This window comes from Oryctolagus cuniculus, chromosome 10, assembly GCF_051225735.1.
Source record: "Oryctolagus cuniculus isolate XC-2025 breed Fujian yellow rabbit chromosome 10, ASM5122573v1, whole genome shotgun sequence".
In the NCBI taxonomy this organism is placed as follows: Eukaryota; Metazoa; Chordata; class Mammalia; order Lagomorpha; family Leporidae; genus Oryctolagus; species Oryctolagus cuniculus.
The window spans coordinates 70025502-70039961 of record NC_142876.1 but is presented as its reverse complement, the minus strand read 5'-3'; the positions used below and the strand labels follow the sequence as shown (position 1 = coordinate 70039961).

General features: G+C 45.8%; 1 protein-coding gene across 16 annotated transcripts in view; it reads right to left on the bottom strand.

Moving 5' to 3' along the window:
* Positions 1 to 14429, bottom strand: part of CEP192 (centrosomal protein 192) — a 151007-nt gene extending 136578 nt beyond the window's left edge. For 9 of the 16 annotated variants that reach the window (XM_089305388.1, XM_089305390.1, XM_070050531.2 and 6 more), the window contains exons 1-4: positions 13056 to 13192; positions 12234 to 12404; positions 3305 to 3472; positions 781 to 906 (exon numbers count right to left, since the gene is read on the bottom strand). In XM_089305388.1, coding sequence (XP_089161514.1) covers positions 781 to 906; positions 3305 to 3468 — 290 coding nt within the window. In that variant the 5' untranslated portion in view covers positions 3469 to 3472; positions 12234 to 12404; positions 13056 to 13192. Of the gene's footprint in view, positions 1 to 780; positions 907 to 3304; positions 3473 to 12233; positions 12405 to 13055 lie in introns of those variants that run through there. The other 7 variants (XM_089305389.1, XM_017343984.4, XM_089305392.1 and 4 more) reach the window with 4 other exon arrangements.
* Positions 14430 to 14460: the final 31 nt, after the last annotated feature.

The following is a 14460-nucleotide window of genomic DNA, read 5'->3' as shown; positions in this document are numbered from 1 at the left end:
TAAAAAAAGAGTGAGGGGCAGGAATTGGGCACAGCACTTAAGACTTCACTTAGGATGCCTGTATTCTTTATTGGAGTGCCTGAGTTTGAGTCTCAGCTCTGCCCCAATTCCAGCTTCTTGCTAATGCATACTCAGATAGGCAGCGGATGACAACTCAAGTACGTGGATTGCTGACACCCATGTGGGAGACTCAGCTTGAGTCCTAGACTTCTGGCTTAAGCCTGGGCCAGTCCCAGCTCTTGTAGACAACTGGGTAGAAAAGCAGAGGATGTAAGATTCATATATTCTCTCTCTCTCTGCCCCCGCTCCACTCTCCCCTTCCCTCTACCTCCCCTGCCTCTCTACCTCTCAAATAAATAAATAAAAAACTTTAAAATATATATATATATACACACATATATATATATATAAATAAAATACGGCAATAGGGGTCAGCACTGTGGCACAGCAGGTTAAAGTTCCAGTCTACAGCGCTGGCATCCCATATGGGCAATGGTTCTAGTCCCGGCTGTTCCACTTCCAATCCAGCTCTCTGTTAATGCACCTGGGAAAGCAGCGGAAGATGATCTAAGTCCTTGGGCCCCTGCATCTGCATGGGAGACCCAGAAGAAGCTCGTGGCTTCCAATCAGCTCATCTCAGGCCATTGTGGCCATTTGGAAAGTGAACCAGCAGATGGAAGACCTCTCCCTCTGTCTCTCTCTGTAACTCTTTCAAATAAATAAAATAAATATATTTTTTTAATTTTTTAAAAAGCTCAATAAATAAAAAGATATACTTACTCTTCATCTGGGAAGCTAAGATGTAACCTCTCTCTCAGTTCAATATCACTCTGGCAACTGGGAGATGATTCAGTTGGAACTGAATACCCCCTTTCGATTAAATAAGATGCCTGGACATCAGGATACCTAAAAAAATTTTAATTATTGAGAATTAAATTGCATACATTTAAGATTCACCAAGACATACAGCTATAAACTGTAGAAACAACCACCAGAGGGTAAAGACAATGGAGCTCACTTCTCAACATCACCATCCTCAGTGCAAAGCTCAGACCTGTGACTAGCAGTGAGGTGTTCATCCATGTTCAGCAACACAGAAATCTTAAGGGTAAAGACCTTTCAGGGGCCAGTGCTGTGGCACAGTGGATTAATGTCCTGGCCTGAAGTGCCGGCAACCCATATGGATGCCAGTTCGAGACCCAGCTGTTCCACTTCCGATCCAGCTCTCTGCTATGGCCTGGGAAAGCAATAGAAGATGGCCCAAGTCCTTGGGCCCCTGCACCCGCGTGGGAGACCCAGAGGAAGCTCCTGGCTCCTGGCTTCAGATCAGCACGGATCCGGCTGTTGTGGCCAATTGGGGAGCGAACCATCAGATGGAAGACCTCTCTCTCTCTGTCTCTCCTCTCTCTGCTGTGTAACTCCTGACTTTGAAATAAATAAATAAAATCTTGAAACAAAACAAAACAAAACAAAACAAAACAAAAGCTGGTATAAGTTGCCTAGAACAAGGAACTTAACTTTAGGAAATGAAAGTTATTATCAGAGTAAAACCAAGCTACTCCTGAAGAATATGACAGACTGAAGGCTGGAAGAAACAGGTAGCCATGCAAGTCCAGTAAAGAGTAAACTCAGGAGTTAGCAACAGAGATCATGCTCTAAACATACCAAATGAACCCAAACCCTCACCACAGTTGACTACATTTAGGATGGGTGTCTAACCCAAGCTGGACCAATAACTCAAGATTTTAAGAGTCAGGTTTGTTTTTTAAGAATAATGTATTTATTTGAGAACTAGAGATACAGATAGAGAGAGAGACAGAGACAGAGGGAAGGAGAGAGAGGGAGAGGGAGAGGGAGAGGGAGAGGGAGAGGGAGAGGGAGAGGGAGAGGGAGAGGGAGAGGGAGAGGGAGAGATGTTCCATCTACTGGTTCACTCCCCATGTGGCCACAATGGCGAGGGTTGAACCAGGCTGAAGTCAGGAGCTTCATCCAGCTCTCCCACATAGGTGGCAGGGGTCCAAGCACTTGGGCCATCCTCTGCTGGTTTTCCCAGACCATCAGCAGGGAGCTAGATCAAAGAGCAGCAGCCAGGACACATACCGGCACTCATATAAGGTAGCAGCCTTCCCCACTGCACCACAACACTGGACCCCAAGAGACAGTTCTTTAGTCTCCTTGTATAACCAGAAATGTACATTCAAAGTTATCTTTTCAGAGTCTGTGTTGCCACACAGTGCACTATGGAACAGAAAAGCAGATAAAACAAGCATATTGAAAGAGTGTGTGGAGTTCAATTATAAGTAATTAATTCAAACCCTAAATTAACTTAGATTAAATACATTTGGAATTAAGACTTAATGTATAATATATTAAGATTAAATGATATAAAATATCGGGCAACATATTAAAGTCAAGCTAAATTCTGTTCTTAGGAGCTTTTAGGACTTGTTACGAGAACCGCTGTTCTCCATGACAGGCCTTATTTTAAGCCAGAAAAGATAGGCCTAAGGGTACGGGAGTGAAATTATGCCTGAAATTTAGATTTTTCCGCCTTCCTGTGTGATGCCTAGCCCCTAAGTTGCTCAAATGCACCAATAAAATGCATAAATTTAGGTAATTGCCATATAAGGAATAAGGAACTCGCCTGCGTGTGTAGTGACGTATGTACTTTTACTCGAGTGCATAAAATGCTGGGAGGGGAAGCGACGGGGCTTCTCGCCTCAGCACTGCACTGCATCATATGTGCGGTAAGAGCCCCAGCTAGCTGGAAATAAAATCCTCTTGCTATTGCATCCAGCCTGCCTTTTGTGAACTGTTTTGGGAAGGGTCTCATACCGGACACAACAAGCGGAGTGAGAAGACAGAAACCCAGGTCCTCATGCTTCCCAGATCCCAACTCCAATCCCTTCCTGTGACGCAGCTCCACAATCCTGCCCTTGATTTTCCTAAGATATTGCTGTACCTCATGATTAATTTTCCTCTTGAACTTTACCAGCACAAACTGGTATATTTCTAACCACTAGTAAATCTGAACTAATACAATTCCAAAACACCACAGACAGAAAAAACAATTAGTAGACCAAAAAAAGGTCACTGGTGTTCAAATTCCAAACTCAGCCAACACATCCCTTGATAAGACAATGGAATGAGAAAGAATAAGCTCCACCTTTTTCTATAATCATTTTTATACATTTGGCCATCTTCCTCTCAGATAATAGATGAAGCTTATTTGACTAAGAAACTTTACAGTCTGTATAGGTTTTACTTTTTTAACCTGAAAAGATTCTGTTCAAACAAATCTTACCTGTTATCAGTGCTGGGTCTATTTCTAGCAAGTGTGGAAACAGCAACGGGCAAGCCAAGATTTGAAGAAAGTGTGACATTTTCCAAAATTCCACTATTACCAAGCAATGAGTTGGTTAAAAAACTTGGAAATGACTCTTCTGCTATGCCTCGAAAATCTTCCATCTCACTGTAACGAAAGTATATTGACAAATTAAACACTGCTATAAAAGTTTTCCAAACGATTAAGTTACAAGTCTTACAGTCTTAGAAAACTGATAATCTTGAGAAAAAAAATAATCTTAGAATATCACTAAGAGGGGATACAACTGGCATTAGATAAAGTAATTCTCATAATACTTTGCTACTTTACAGCTGAGAATATAAACATCAAACATTAAACTAAAATTAACATAATAATGAAATACCATAAAATGTAACTTATCCTTGGCTTGGTATACCAAGGAATATCAATTACCACTTTACCCAGTAAAGAAAGAAAAAGGCAAACTCCTGGGAGGATATCCAGATCATTTCAGGGTGTACTGAAATATTTGACAGTTACATACTCTTCCAGCACAGGAGAGAAAAAAGTAGAACTAGCAAAATCTAGCCCCTAATCTCAGAGATTATTAGGACAAGTACATAGTTTTAAAAGTGAGTCCACTCAAAGAAAAATTCCAGTTCAATGAAGTTTAGTTGGCACACAGACATGGCAAGAATGGAAAAAGTCGTGGCTGGCACTGTGGTACAGTAGGTTAATTTCTCTACCTATGGTGCCAGCATCCTATATGGGCACTGGTTCTAGTCCCGGCTGCTCTTCTTCTATCCAGCTTTCTGCTATGGTCTGGGAAGGCAGTAGAGGATGACCCAGGTGCTTGGGCCCCTGCACCCACATGGGAGACCCAGTGGAGGCTCCTGGCTTCCTGGCTTCGGATCAGCACAGCTCCAGCCATTGTGGCCATTTGGGGAGTGAACCAGTGGAAGGAAGACCTTTTCTCTCTCTCTGCCTCTCACTGTCTAATTCTACCTTTCAAATAAATAAATAAAATCTTAAAAAATAAAATAACACTTCAGAGTTAAAAAAAAAAATGGAAAAAGTGGCACACAAACCAAAAAAAGAATCTATAAGCCCACACGGCCTCTCAGTTTAACCTGACCTACAACACAATACTAAGAGATGCCACTACTCAGTCTCAAAAAACTTTCAGAATGCCTATCATATAAGCACTGTGTAGAATTCAGTGAAGAAAATAATGAGAGGGATGACAAAGAGAGAAGTAAATTAAGTCAGAAAAAGCTCTAAAAGTGAAAAGATATGAGCACTGTATCTTAAAGAATGAGCAAAACTTTTACAGGCAGAGTATGTATGATGGCATTTTTAGGATGAAAAATAAACATGAGCAAAGGGGGAAGAAGATTCAAATTCACTACCTTTCTACTATCTTAACTCACTGGATCCAAAGAAAGCCATATATTATAGGTATTATTTCATTTACAAATGTAACACGAGGGCTAGCATTGTAGCATGGTAGCTTGAGCCACTGCAGCCACAGCTTACTATAGGCACTGGGAAAGCAGCAGAGGACAACCCAAGTGATTGGGCCGCTGTATCCACAAAGGAGACCTGGAGGAAGCTCCTGGTTCCTGACTTTGGCCTTGCCAGACGTGGCCATTGCAGCTATGCAGGGAGTGAACCAGTGGATGGAAGATCTCTCTCCCTCTCTCTTTAACTCTGCATTTTAAATAAATAAACACATCTATAAAAACAAATATAGGCCGGCGCCATGGCTCACTAGACTAATCCTCCGCCTTGCGGCACCGGCACACCGGGTTCTAGTCCCGGTTGGGGCGCCGGATTCTGTCCCGGTTGCCCCTCTTCCAGGCCAGCTCTCTGCTGTGGCCCGGGAAGGCAGTGGAGGATGGCCCAGGTGCTTGGGCCCTGCACCCCATGGGAGACCAGGAGAAGCACCTGGCTCCTGCCATCAGATCAGCGCGGTGTGCCGGCCGCAGCGCGCCAGCCGCGGCGGCCATTGGAGGGTGAACCAACAGCAAAGGAAGACCTTCTCTCTCTCTCTCTCACTGTCCACTCTGCCTGTCAAAAAAAAAAAATATATATATATATATATATATATATATATATATAAACACAAACTCAAGAGACTAAATTAGCTAAGTCTCCCTAAGATTATACAATTAAGTTCAAACCCAAGTGTGACCCAAAAATCCACTCTAAGTGCTAAGTGGCAGCAGCAAATACTACAGATTTGGCAATTGTGGGGAGCAGGGTCCGTCTCCTACAACATGGCGGGGCACCCGGGAGACAAATAAGTACTGAGACTGTGGACTAAAACTAACTCTATGCCTCTGATCTCCCACCATATGGCGCTGAGAGAGAGTAAACAAATCTTACACACAGCTGCTTCGTTAATTAGCTGATTCCTGACCCAACCCCTGTTTGGAAGAAAGCAGCGTGCTCAGCACATGGGCAGCAGAGCACGGATTGGTGGGAGAGGACTATAAAAGAGGGAGAGAGACAACATGTGGGGGCCCCCTGAGAGAGTCGGTCAGAGAGCTCGTTGGTGCCGCTCCTCCGCGGAGGCGGGGAAGCAGCAGCAAATCCGGGAAGGAGCAGGGAAAGAAAACAGCGTCCGGTGTCGTTCCTCCGCGAGTAGGGAAGCGACAGCAATGATGTACAAAATAACATGGCAAATGAAACTACAGTAATAGACTGGAGCCAGATGTGAAAAGCCTTCCTTAGAGTATTGGTAAATACATCTAAAACTTAAATGTTAATTCCACTTCTCTCTCAACCTCAGGAAAAGTCTGCCCTTTAGTCATACCACCAGGGAAAATGACAACCCCAGTTCCTAGTAGCTTTGGCCAGGGTGGGGAACCATTTTTCTGCCAAGGGCCATTTGGATATTAAGATCATTCACAGCCGGCACCGTGGCTCACTTGGTTAATCCTCTGCATGTGGCACCGGCATCCCATATGGGCGCCAGGTTCTAGTCACAGTTGCTCCTCTTCCAGTCCAGCTCTCTGCTGTGGCCCAGGAGGGCAGTGGAGGATGGCCCAAGTGCTTGGACCCCTGCACCCATATAGGAGACCAGGAAGAAGCACCTGGCTCCTGGCTTCAGATGGGCACAGCGCCAGCAATAGCAGCCATTTGGGGGGTGAACCAATGGAAGGAAGACCTTTCTCTCTGTCTTTCTCACGGTCTATAACTCTGTCAAATAAAAAAAAAAATTATTCACAAGCTACACAAAATTATCCACTTAAAAATTAGCCTGCAGGGGCTGGCACTGTGGCATAGAAGGTTAAGCTTGTCGCTCCCCGTCTTTGTGGAGGAACGACACAGGACCCTGCGCTGTTCTTTCGTCTGCTCGGCCCTCCCCGGGTTTGCTGCTGGTTCTTCCCGGGTTGGCTACCGTCCCTTCCACCTCCGTGGAAGGGCGGTTCCCCCTAGCCACTTTCCCCACTTCCGCGGGGGAGCAGCACACCGCCGGCCGGCTCTCTCGGGGGCTGCACAGGTGTTCCCTCAGATGTTCCTGGTGCATGTTGTCTCTCTCCTCCTTTATAGTCCTCTTCCACCAATCCCAACTCTGCTACCCACACGCCGAGTACGCTGCTCTCCTCCTATCAGGAGCAGCTCCTGCAGCTTGTCAAGTTGGTGAGAGGCAGTTGTGTAGAAGCTGTTTCCTCCTCTCCCAGCGCCATATTGTGGGAGAGCAGATGCATAGAATAAGTCTTAATTCCAGTAACTTAGTCTAGTCCGAGTTGCTCCCCACAAAGCTACCACCTGCAGTTCTGGCATCCCAGATAGGTGCTGGTTGGAGTCCCGGCTGCTCCTTTTCCAATCCAGCTCCCTGCTAATAAGCCTGGGAAAACGGTGGAAGATGGCCCAAATCTTTGGACCCCTGCACCCACATGAGAGACCTGGATGAAGCTACTGGCTCCTAGCTTCAGCTTGGCCCAGTGCTGGCCATTGTGGCCATTTAGGAAGTGAACAAGCAGACAGCAGATCTCTCTATATATAGAGATATAGAGATAGAGATAGAGATAGAGATAGAGATAGAGATAGAGATAGAGATAGAGATAGAGATAGAGATAGAGATATATAGATATCTGCCTTTCAAAAAAATAAATCTTCAAAAAAAAAACTAACTTGCTGCGCCAGCGCTGTGGTGTAGTAGGCTAAGACTCTGCCTGAGGCACCGGCATCCCATATGGGTGCAGGTTCGTGTTCTGGCTACTCCACTTCTGATCCAGCTCTCTGCCAATGTATATGGAAAAGCAGTAGAAGATGGCCCAAGTGCTTGGGCTCCTGCACCCACATGGGAGAACCAGAAGAAGCTCCTGGCTCCTGGCTTCAGATAGGCCCAGCTCCAGCCATGCGGCCATCTGGGGAGTGAACCAACGGGTGGAAGACCTTTCTGTCTCTCGCTCTCTCTGTATCTCTACCTCTCAAATAAATAAATTAATCTTTGAAAAAAGAAATTAACTTGCTATATAGATTTACTGAATTTCAAGTCCTGCCTGTAGTTGCCTTGTCAGGGCCAGAGCAAAATGTTTTCATGGACCTTATACAGCCTGCAGGCTGGATGTTCCCCACACCCAGCTTAGGCCAAAACCCTTAGTCATTAGTCATTGCTGAGTTCTCTCACAGCCATAAGCAAAACCTTAGCAAATCCTGACACTGACAATGCAGCTAGCACATTGTTATTCCTCGTGACTGCCACTGTAGTCACTTGGTCAAGCCAACACTACCTCCTGCCTGGATACCGACTATCTCCACACCTTTACTCTTCCTCCTTATTCTCTACACTAAAGTTATCCCTGAAAAATGAGTCAAATACCGTCACTTCTTAGCTCAAATCCTCCCTCCACTGGTTCCTACCTCATTCAGAATAATCTGCAGTCCTTATGCCAACAAGCACATAATTTCTGACCTTGTTTCCTACTACTCTTCTCTATTCTAGCCACCCTGAACTCCCTGTTGTCCTGAAGTACATGGAACAGTCTCTACCCCAGGGCCTTTGCCCTTGCTCTGAAATCAGCAGAGTCCCTGATGCTCCAGGTATCCAGTTATCTTGCACTTACATTTCTTTAGATCTTTGTGCAAATGTTCACTACAGAGCTGGGCATGGCATTCCCAACCTCCTTATGCTACTTTCTTGTTTCTTTAGTACTGACTGCCACCTGGCAGCCTACATAATTCAGCTTTCTAAAGATTTATTTATTCAAAAGGCAGAGTTAAAGAGAGAGAAGGAGAGACAGAGATTTCCCATGCACTGGTTCAGTTCCCAAAGGGCCACAAGAGCCAGAGAAGGGCCATGCTAAATCCAGGAGCCTGGAACTCCATCTGGGTCTCCCTCACTGGTGGAAGTGGCCCAAGCACTGGCATATTAGCAGGGAGCTGGATCAGAAGTGGGGCAGCTGGGACTTGAACCAGAACTCACATGGAATGCCAGTATCTCAGGCCGTGGCCTAACCTACTGCGCCACAATGTTGGCCCCTATCATGCTTCTCTTCATCTGTTTTATCCCCCCGACATTAGAATGTCAGCTCCATGAGGGCAGGAACTCCACCAAGCTAGTTTGCCACTGCATTCCTGTGCGATGCTTGCAGAGTACAGATCCTCAACACATTTGGTGCATGCATGAATGAATGCTTTCACACTAGTCAATACACAGCAAATTCATCACCCACTAACATATGAGCACCCTCCTCTCCTACCAATCCTCAGCAATTTCCTCTTTGGTATTTCTAGCTATTCTCTCTTGATTACCATGAACATGTTCAAAGCTTCCCCCTATCAGGAGGGGAGCTGAGGAACAACCTGCCCTGACCTTTCATTTGCACCTCCTTGCCTTCCTTTCTCAGCCAAGTATCCAAGGAGAACACTCTGGAGTTAACTACTGCCACATCATGTGACATTCTCTTCCTGCATTAGAGGTTACCCAAGATTCTGACCTCAGAGACTTTATACTATGCAATTTACATTTAAATCTCAAATGCCTTCAGAGGTAAATATGAAGAGCCTTCAAAAATTTCATGGAAAATTAAATTAAAAGGTAAGTTTGGGACCGGCACTGTGGCACAGCGGGTAAAGCCACGACCTGCAGTGCCAGCATCCCATATGGGTGCCAGTTCAAGTTCCGGCTGCTCCACTTCCGATCCAGCTCTCTGCTGTGGCCTGGGAAAGCAGCAGAAGATGGCCCAAGTCCTCGGGCCCCTGCGTTTGCATGGAACATACAGAAGAAACTCCTGGCTCCTGGCTTCAGATTGGTACAGCTCCAGCTGTTGCAGCCAACTGGGGAGTGAACCAGCGGATGGAAGACCTCTCTCCCTCTCTGCCTCTCTTTCTCTCTCTGTGTAACTCTTTCAAATAAATATACCTTTTAAAAAAAAAAAAAAAGATAAGTTTATTTTGGTGAAAACAATTTTGAAATTCATATTTATGAGTACTGTTGGAAAACAGGACTAGAAGGACTAATGTCAGCTGGAAATAAATTTGAAAAAAAAAACAGTGCTGCCAAACAAAACATGGTAAAGTCCATTCCAGAAGGCAAAACAAATCTGTGTCTCTGCTACATCTCCCTGTGTCTACTATTACAAGCTGAGCTCAGAGAAAAGCATCTGGACCAAATCTCCATTCTTCTATTCTTGCCACCCTATGATTAATCCTCCACACAGCAATGAAAATGCAAATCAGGTTATTACATCCCAGTTGAAAATGTTGTTTCAGCTCATCTCTCATCCATTGGTTCACTCCCCAAGTGCCAAAACAAATGGAGCTGGGCCAAAGCAACCCAAGAGCCTGGAACTCAATCCAGACCTCCCATATAGGTAGAAAGGACCCAACTAACTGAGCCGTTACCTGCTGCCTCCCAGAGTGTGCACTGGTAGGAAGCTGGACTCGGGAGCAGAGATGAAACTCAAACCCAGGCACTCAGATATGGGATGCGGGCATCTCGGGCGGCATCCTAACCACTGCAGCAAATGCCTGCCCTATGTGTTAAATGTTTTACATACAATTTTTCAAATCCCTGAGTCAAATCTGTAAGGTAGCCACTGTCCCTATTCTGAAGAAAACTGAGGCTGAACAAGAAAATGAAGAGATTTTTTCCAGGGGCCAGCCCTTGGCACTGCAGGTTAAGTCGCCAACTGCAGCACTAGCATCCCATATGGGTGACAACTGGAGTCCTGGCTGCTCCACTTCCAGTCCAGCTCTCTGCTAATGTACCTGGGAAAAGTGCTTGGGCCCTTGCACACACATAGGAAACCCGGATGAAGCTCCTGGCTCCAGGCTTCAACCTTGCCCAGCCCTGGTTGTGGAGGCCATATGGAGAATGAACCAGCAGATGGAAGATCTCTCTTCTTTCCTCTCTCTCTCTTTCTCTCCTGCTCTAACTCCCCAGACCTCTGTCCTGTTCCAGACCTGTACTTCCAAACGGCTGTCTCACATCTCTCTTATCCCTGAATGCTGCACCTCACCTCAGACAGCAGTGCAAAATCAACAAACAAAACCAAAGTGGTGGGTTTTCCTCTCTTGGAAACCCCCCTCCACGCTGCTCTGGTTGGAGGTCCTTGAGTCTAATAAATACTTTGAAATCTCAAAAAAATTAAATTAAAATAATATAAAAAAACAGATTGTTACTTCCTCTCCACTCACTCTTCCTGTTATCTTTAGTCTTGACAGTCATCCCTACTCCCTGTCTGCAGAAGCTAGACTACCAGGACCTCCTGATCCCACTCCTGCTCTCTTAGCAAACTTTAGTGCTTCCACCTTCAAACACATAGCTGGAGCTGTGACCCACATCACTTTTTTTTTTTTTTTTTTTTGACAGGCAGAGTGGACAGTGAGAGAGAGAGACAGAGAGAAAGGTCTTCCTTTGCCATTGGTTCACCCTCCAATGGCCGCCGCGGCAGGCGCGCTGCGGCTGGCGCACCGCGCTGATCCAATGGCAGGAGCCAGGTACTTCTCCTGGTCTCCCATGGGGTGCAGGGCCCAAGCACCTGGGCCATCCTCCACTGCACTCCCGGGCCACAGCAGAGAGCTGGCCTGGAAGAGGGGCAACCGGGACAGAATCTGGCACCCCGACTGGGACTAGAACCCGGTGTGCCGGCGCCGCTAGGTGGAGGATTAGCCTAGTGAGCCGCGGCGCCAGCTACCCACATCACATTTTAATCTCAACTCTTCACTAGCCTCCCTGAGCCTAGCCTTTAATTACCAAGTTATTCATTCATTCACAGACACACAGATCACCTTAAATATACACCAAACTTCAACAATTATCTCTATTTTAAAGGGGTTAACTCCAAAAAAAAACTCAGATATTTTGCACCAATCATTTATACAACAGTCACTATCAAATGCAAATCATATAGGACACCAGGAATGTAAAAAAGTAATTAAGGCAGTTCCTCTTAGGAAGCTAACAGTAACTATTAATCACCAGAGTCCTTCGATAGAGCGTGACTCTGTGTGAGGGTGACACAATCCACGGGAAGCTTCCTCAAGATGTAACCTAGCACCTCCTCTCCCTTGCTTCCACACAGGATCACACTTGTTCTCACCAGCTCACGGGAAAGCTCCCTAGCTCCCCTCCGCATCACATTACCTACTCCTCCTCTATCAGCTGGAGAAATGCAATGTGACCCATTTCTCCACTAGATAACTAAGGAGTCATCTGCCATTTCTCCTGCTATTTCCTTGAAGCAGCAACCTTAAATTTCACTTACGAGTTTCCTATTACTATCTTAATTACAATTCTGTGCATATAAAAGATTATTAGATGCAGGTCCTAGTTTAAGTCTATGTGCACAATTAAACACATTCAAAAGTAAAAGTCAGCAACCCAAAACCTAGTCAAACTTCCCCAAAACTCATTAGATACTGTATATTTTAGAGTTAGGCATTTAGTATATTACTTTTAAAAGCTTACCTTAAACGTTGCCCACAGAAGTGATATTTGGAGAAAAAGTTGATCTTGGAGCAGTACAAACACTAGTTGAATGACCTCAAAATGGTAACCACCAATGGAATTATTGTTATATAAACAGCTGTTCTCCAAACGACTGCATCAAAAGTGGCCTCATATTTCACTAAACAACATCTGAAATGAAGAACAAAGCAAAAGTGGATTGACAATAAACATGACCCCATTTCACGTTCTGTTCACAATGAAATCACAAGAAAGGAATGCAGGTAAGATATTAGCAAGATATGTGAACTCAGCCCAGCAGAAAGCAAACCAGGAGGAATGGTGTCATCGGCAGAGCCCGCAGCATCAAGTTAACAATGTAACTTCCTGGGTCAGAGTTTCAAACAAAAAGAAAAATAGAACTGTCCAACAAAGGCACAAAAAGCAAACACCACGCGTCAACACAGAACTTTGCAAGGAAAAACTCCAGAGCAAAACACGGACAGCGCCCTTCGCTCAAGAGTTATAAGTCACCGAGTGGAAGGAGAGGAAACAAGGATGTGATCTCCCCCAAAGTCTAAACCGTCTGGCCCGGCAAAAGCCTTGGACACACAGGCACATAATTAACCTCACCGATCCGAATCAACTCAGAGGCCAGGCTGGGTGGGTGTGGAGGAGCTGACCCAGCGCGGCGGCCCGCCCCACAGCCCCCAGCCCGAGGCCTGCGCCCCCAACCCAGCCCAACCGTCACGGTCCTCCCCGCCCGGCCGCAGAAATGCTGGCCAAAAGTAGTCACGTGCCTGCTGCCCAAGAGTACACCAAGCAAGCAGCGCCCTTACTCACCGAGCCCCCAACCACGGCCGCGGGAGCCGAGAAGCGGGAAAGCCCGCAGAGTAAACGGGAGCCTCGGTCGTGCTACAAGTGCGCATGCGCGAGCGCCCACACCCTCAGCCTCCCGATCCTGCCGTACCGCGCGTTCCTCGGGTTTACGTCGGTTCGCGGCACGAGGCGAGGGGCGGGAACTCGAAGCCAGCTTTGGATTGGACAGCGCGAAGGCACCAAGAGGGCAGGAGCCCGGTGATTGGTTTGGACGTTGCGTCTCTGGATTTGAAGCGAGAAAACCGCGGCCTCACGGACCGAGAGGAAGAGCTTTGCATTGCTCGGCAGCTGAGCTCAAGGTCCCTTTTTAAGCCGCTTCGCAAAACGTGAAAATAACGCTTGCCTTCTTAGCTTGAGACTCTCAAAGCACCGTAAGTCGCCGGATACACGGGAAATGCTCTCGTGCAACAACCACCTGACTTGTTTGTACCGTAGGTGAGCAGATGGAGACCTTCCCTACGACCGAGCGGTAGACGCTGAAAAGGGCCATGGTGGCTTTGAATCATTCCTCGGGATCCTACTTTCGTGGTCCTGGTCGGGAAAGTGAGATGAGTCATCATGTTTCCCCAGTTAGCTTCCTCCCTCCTCTCATTCTCCATACGCAACCACCCTCAGCGCCACCTGCATTGGCACCAGCCTTTTACAACTTTACAGAGGGCAGAGATAATTCAGTTTCACAGCTTTCACTCAGAATTTACCCTAGAAATTTTTCCTGTACAGTCGTCCTTTATTTCAAAATCTCTTCCGTGTAGCCTCAATGGCAGTCCCTCTTTCCCAAAGTTCATTCATTCCCAGTTACTCAGTATTTAAGATAGCGGGGTACTTGAGTTTAACAGAGTTGAATTTAACAGTATTATTGAATTTTAACCTAGTGGAGAAGTCCTTTTCTTTAGTCACTCTTCTGACTTCTCCAAGTTGTTCAGCTATTGTTCTGGGTATTCTTTCCACTGATTCTTTTCCTTTTGCCTATAAAAGTGCTGTCACGTCTCCATCCATCCATCCATCCATACACATACATACATACACACACACCACCAGTCTTCCTTGATTGTCCTTCCTAAAATTGCCTCCAGTTCTTCATTTTTACTCCTTTTTGTTCACTCAACATGATCTAGCTTGGTCCTGGGCATTACTTAACATACTTCATCAGGAATGACTTAACTGTCAAAGTTAGTAATGTTTTGCAGTTCTCTCTCTTGAGAGCCTCTAAACTTAGTATTTGCCCCTTTTCTACCAAGTGCATTCTAATTTTAAAATATCTAGAAAATAATCTAATGTTGATTAGATGTTAGTTTACAAATGGACTACATAAATGTTATGCTTGCTCATGCCCTAAAGAGAGGAAACCCCACCAGCTATCTTAAATAAA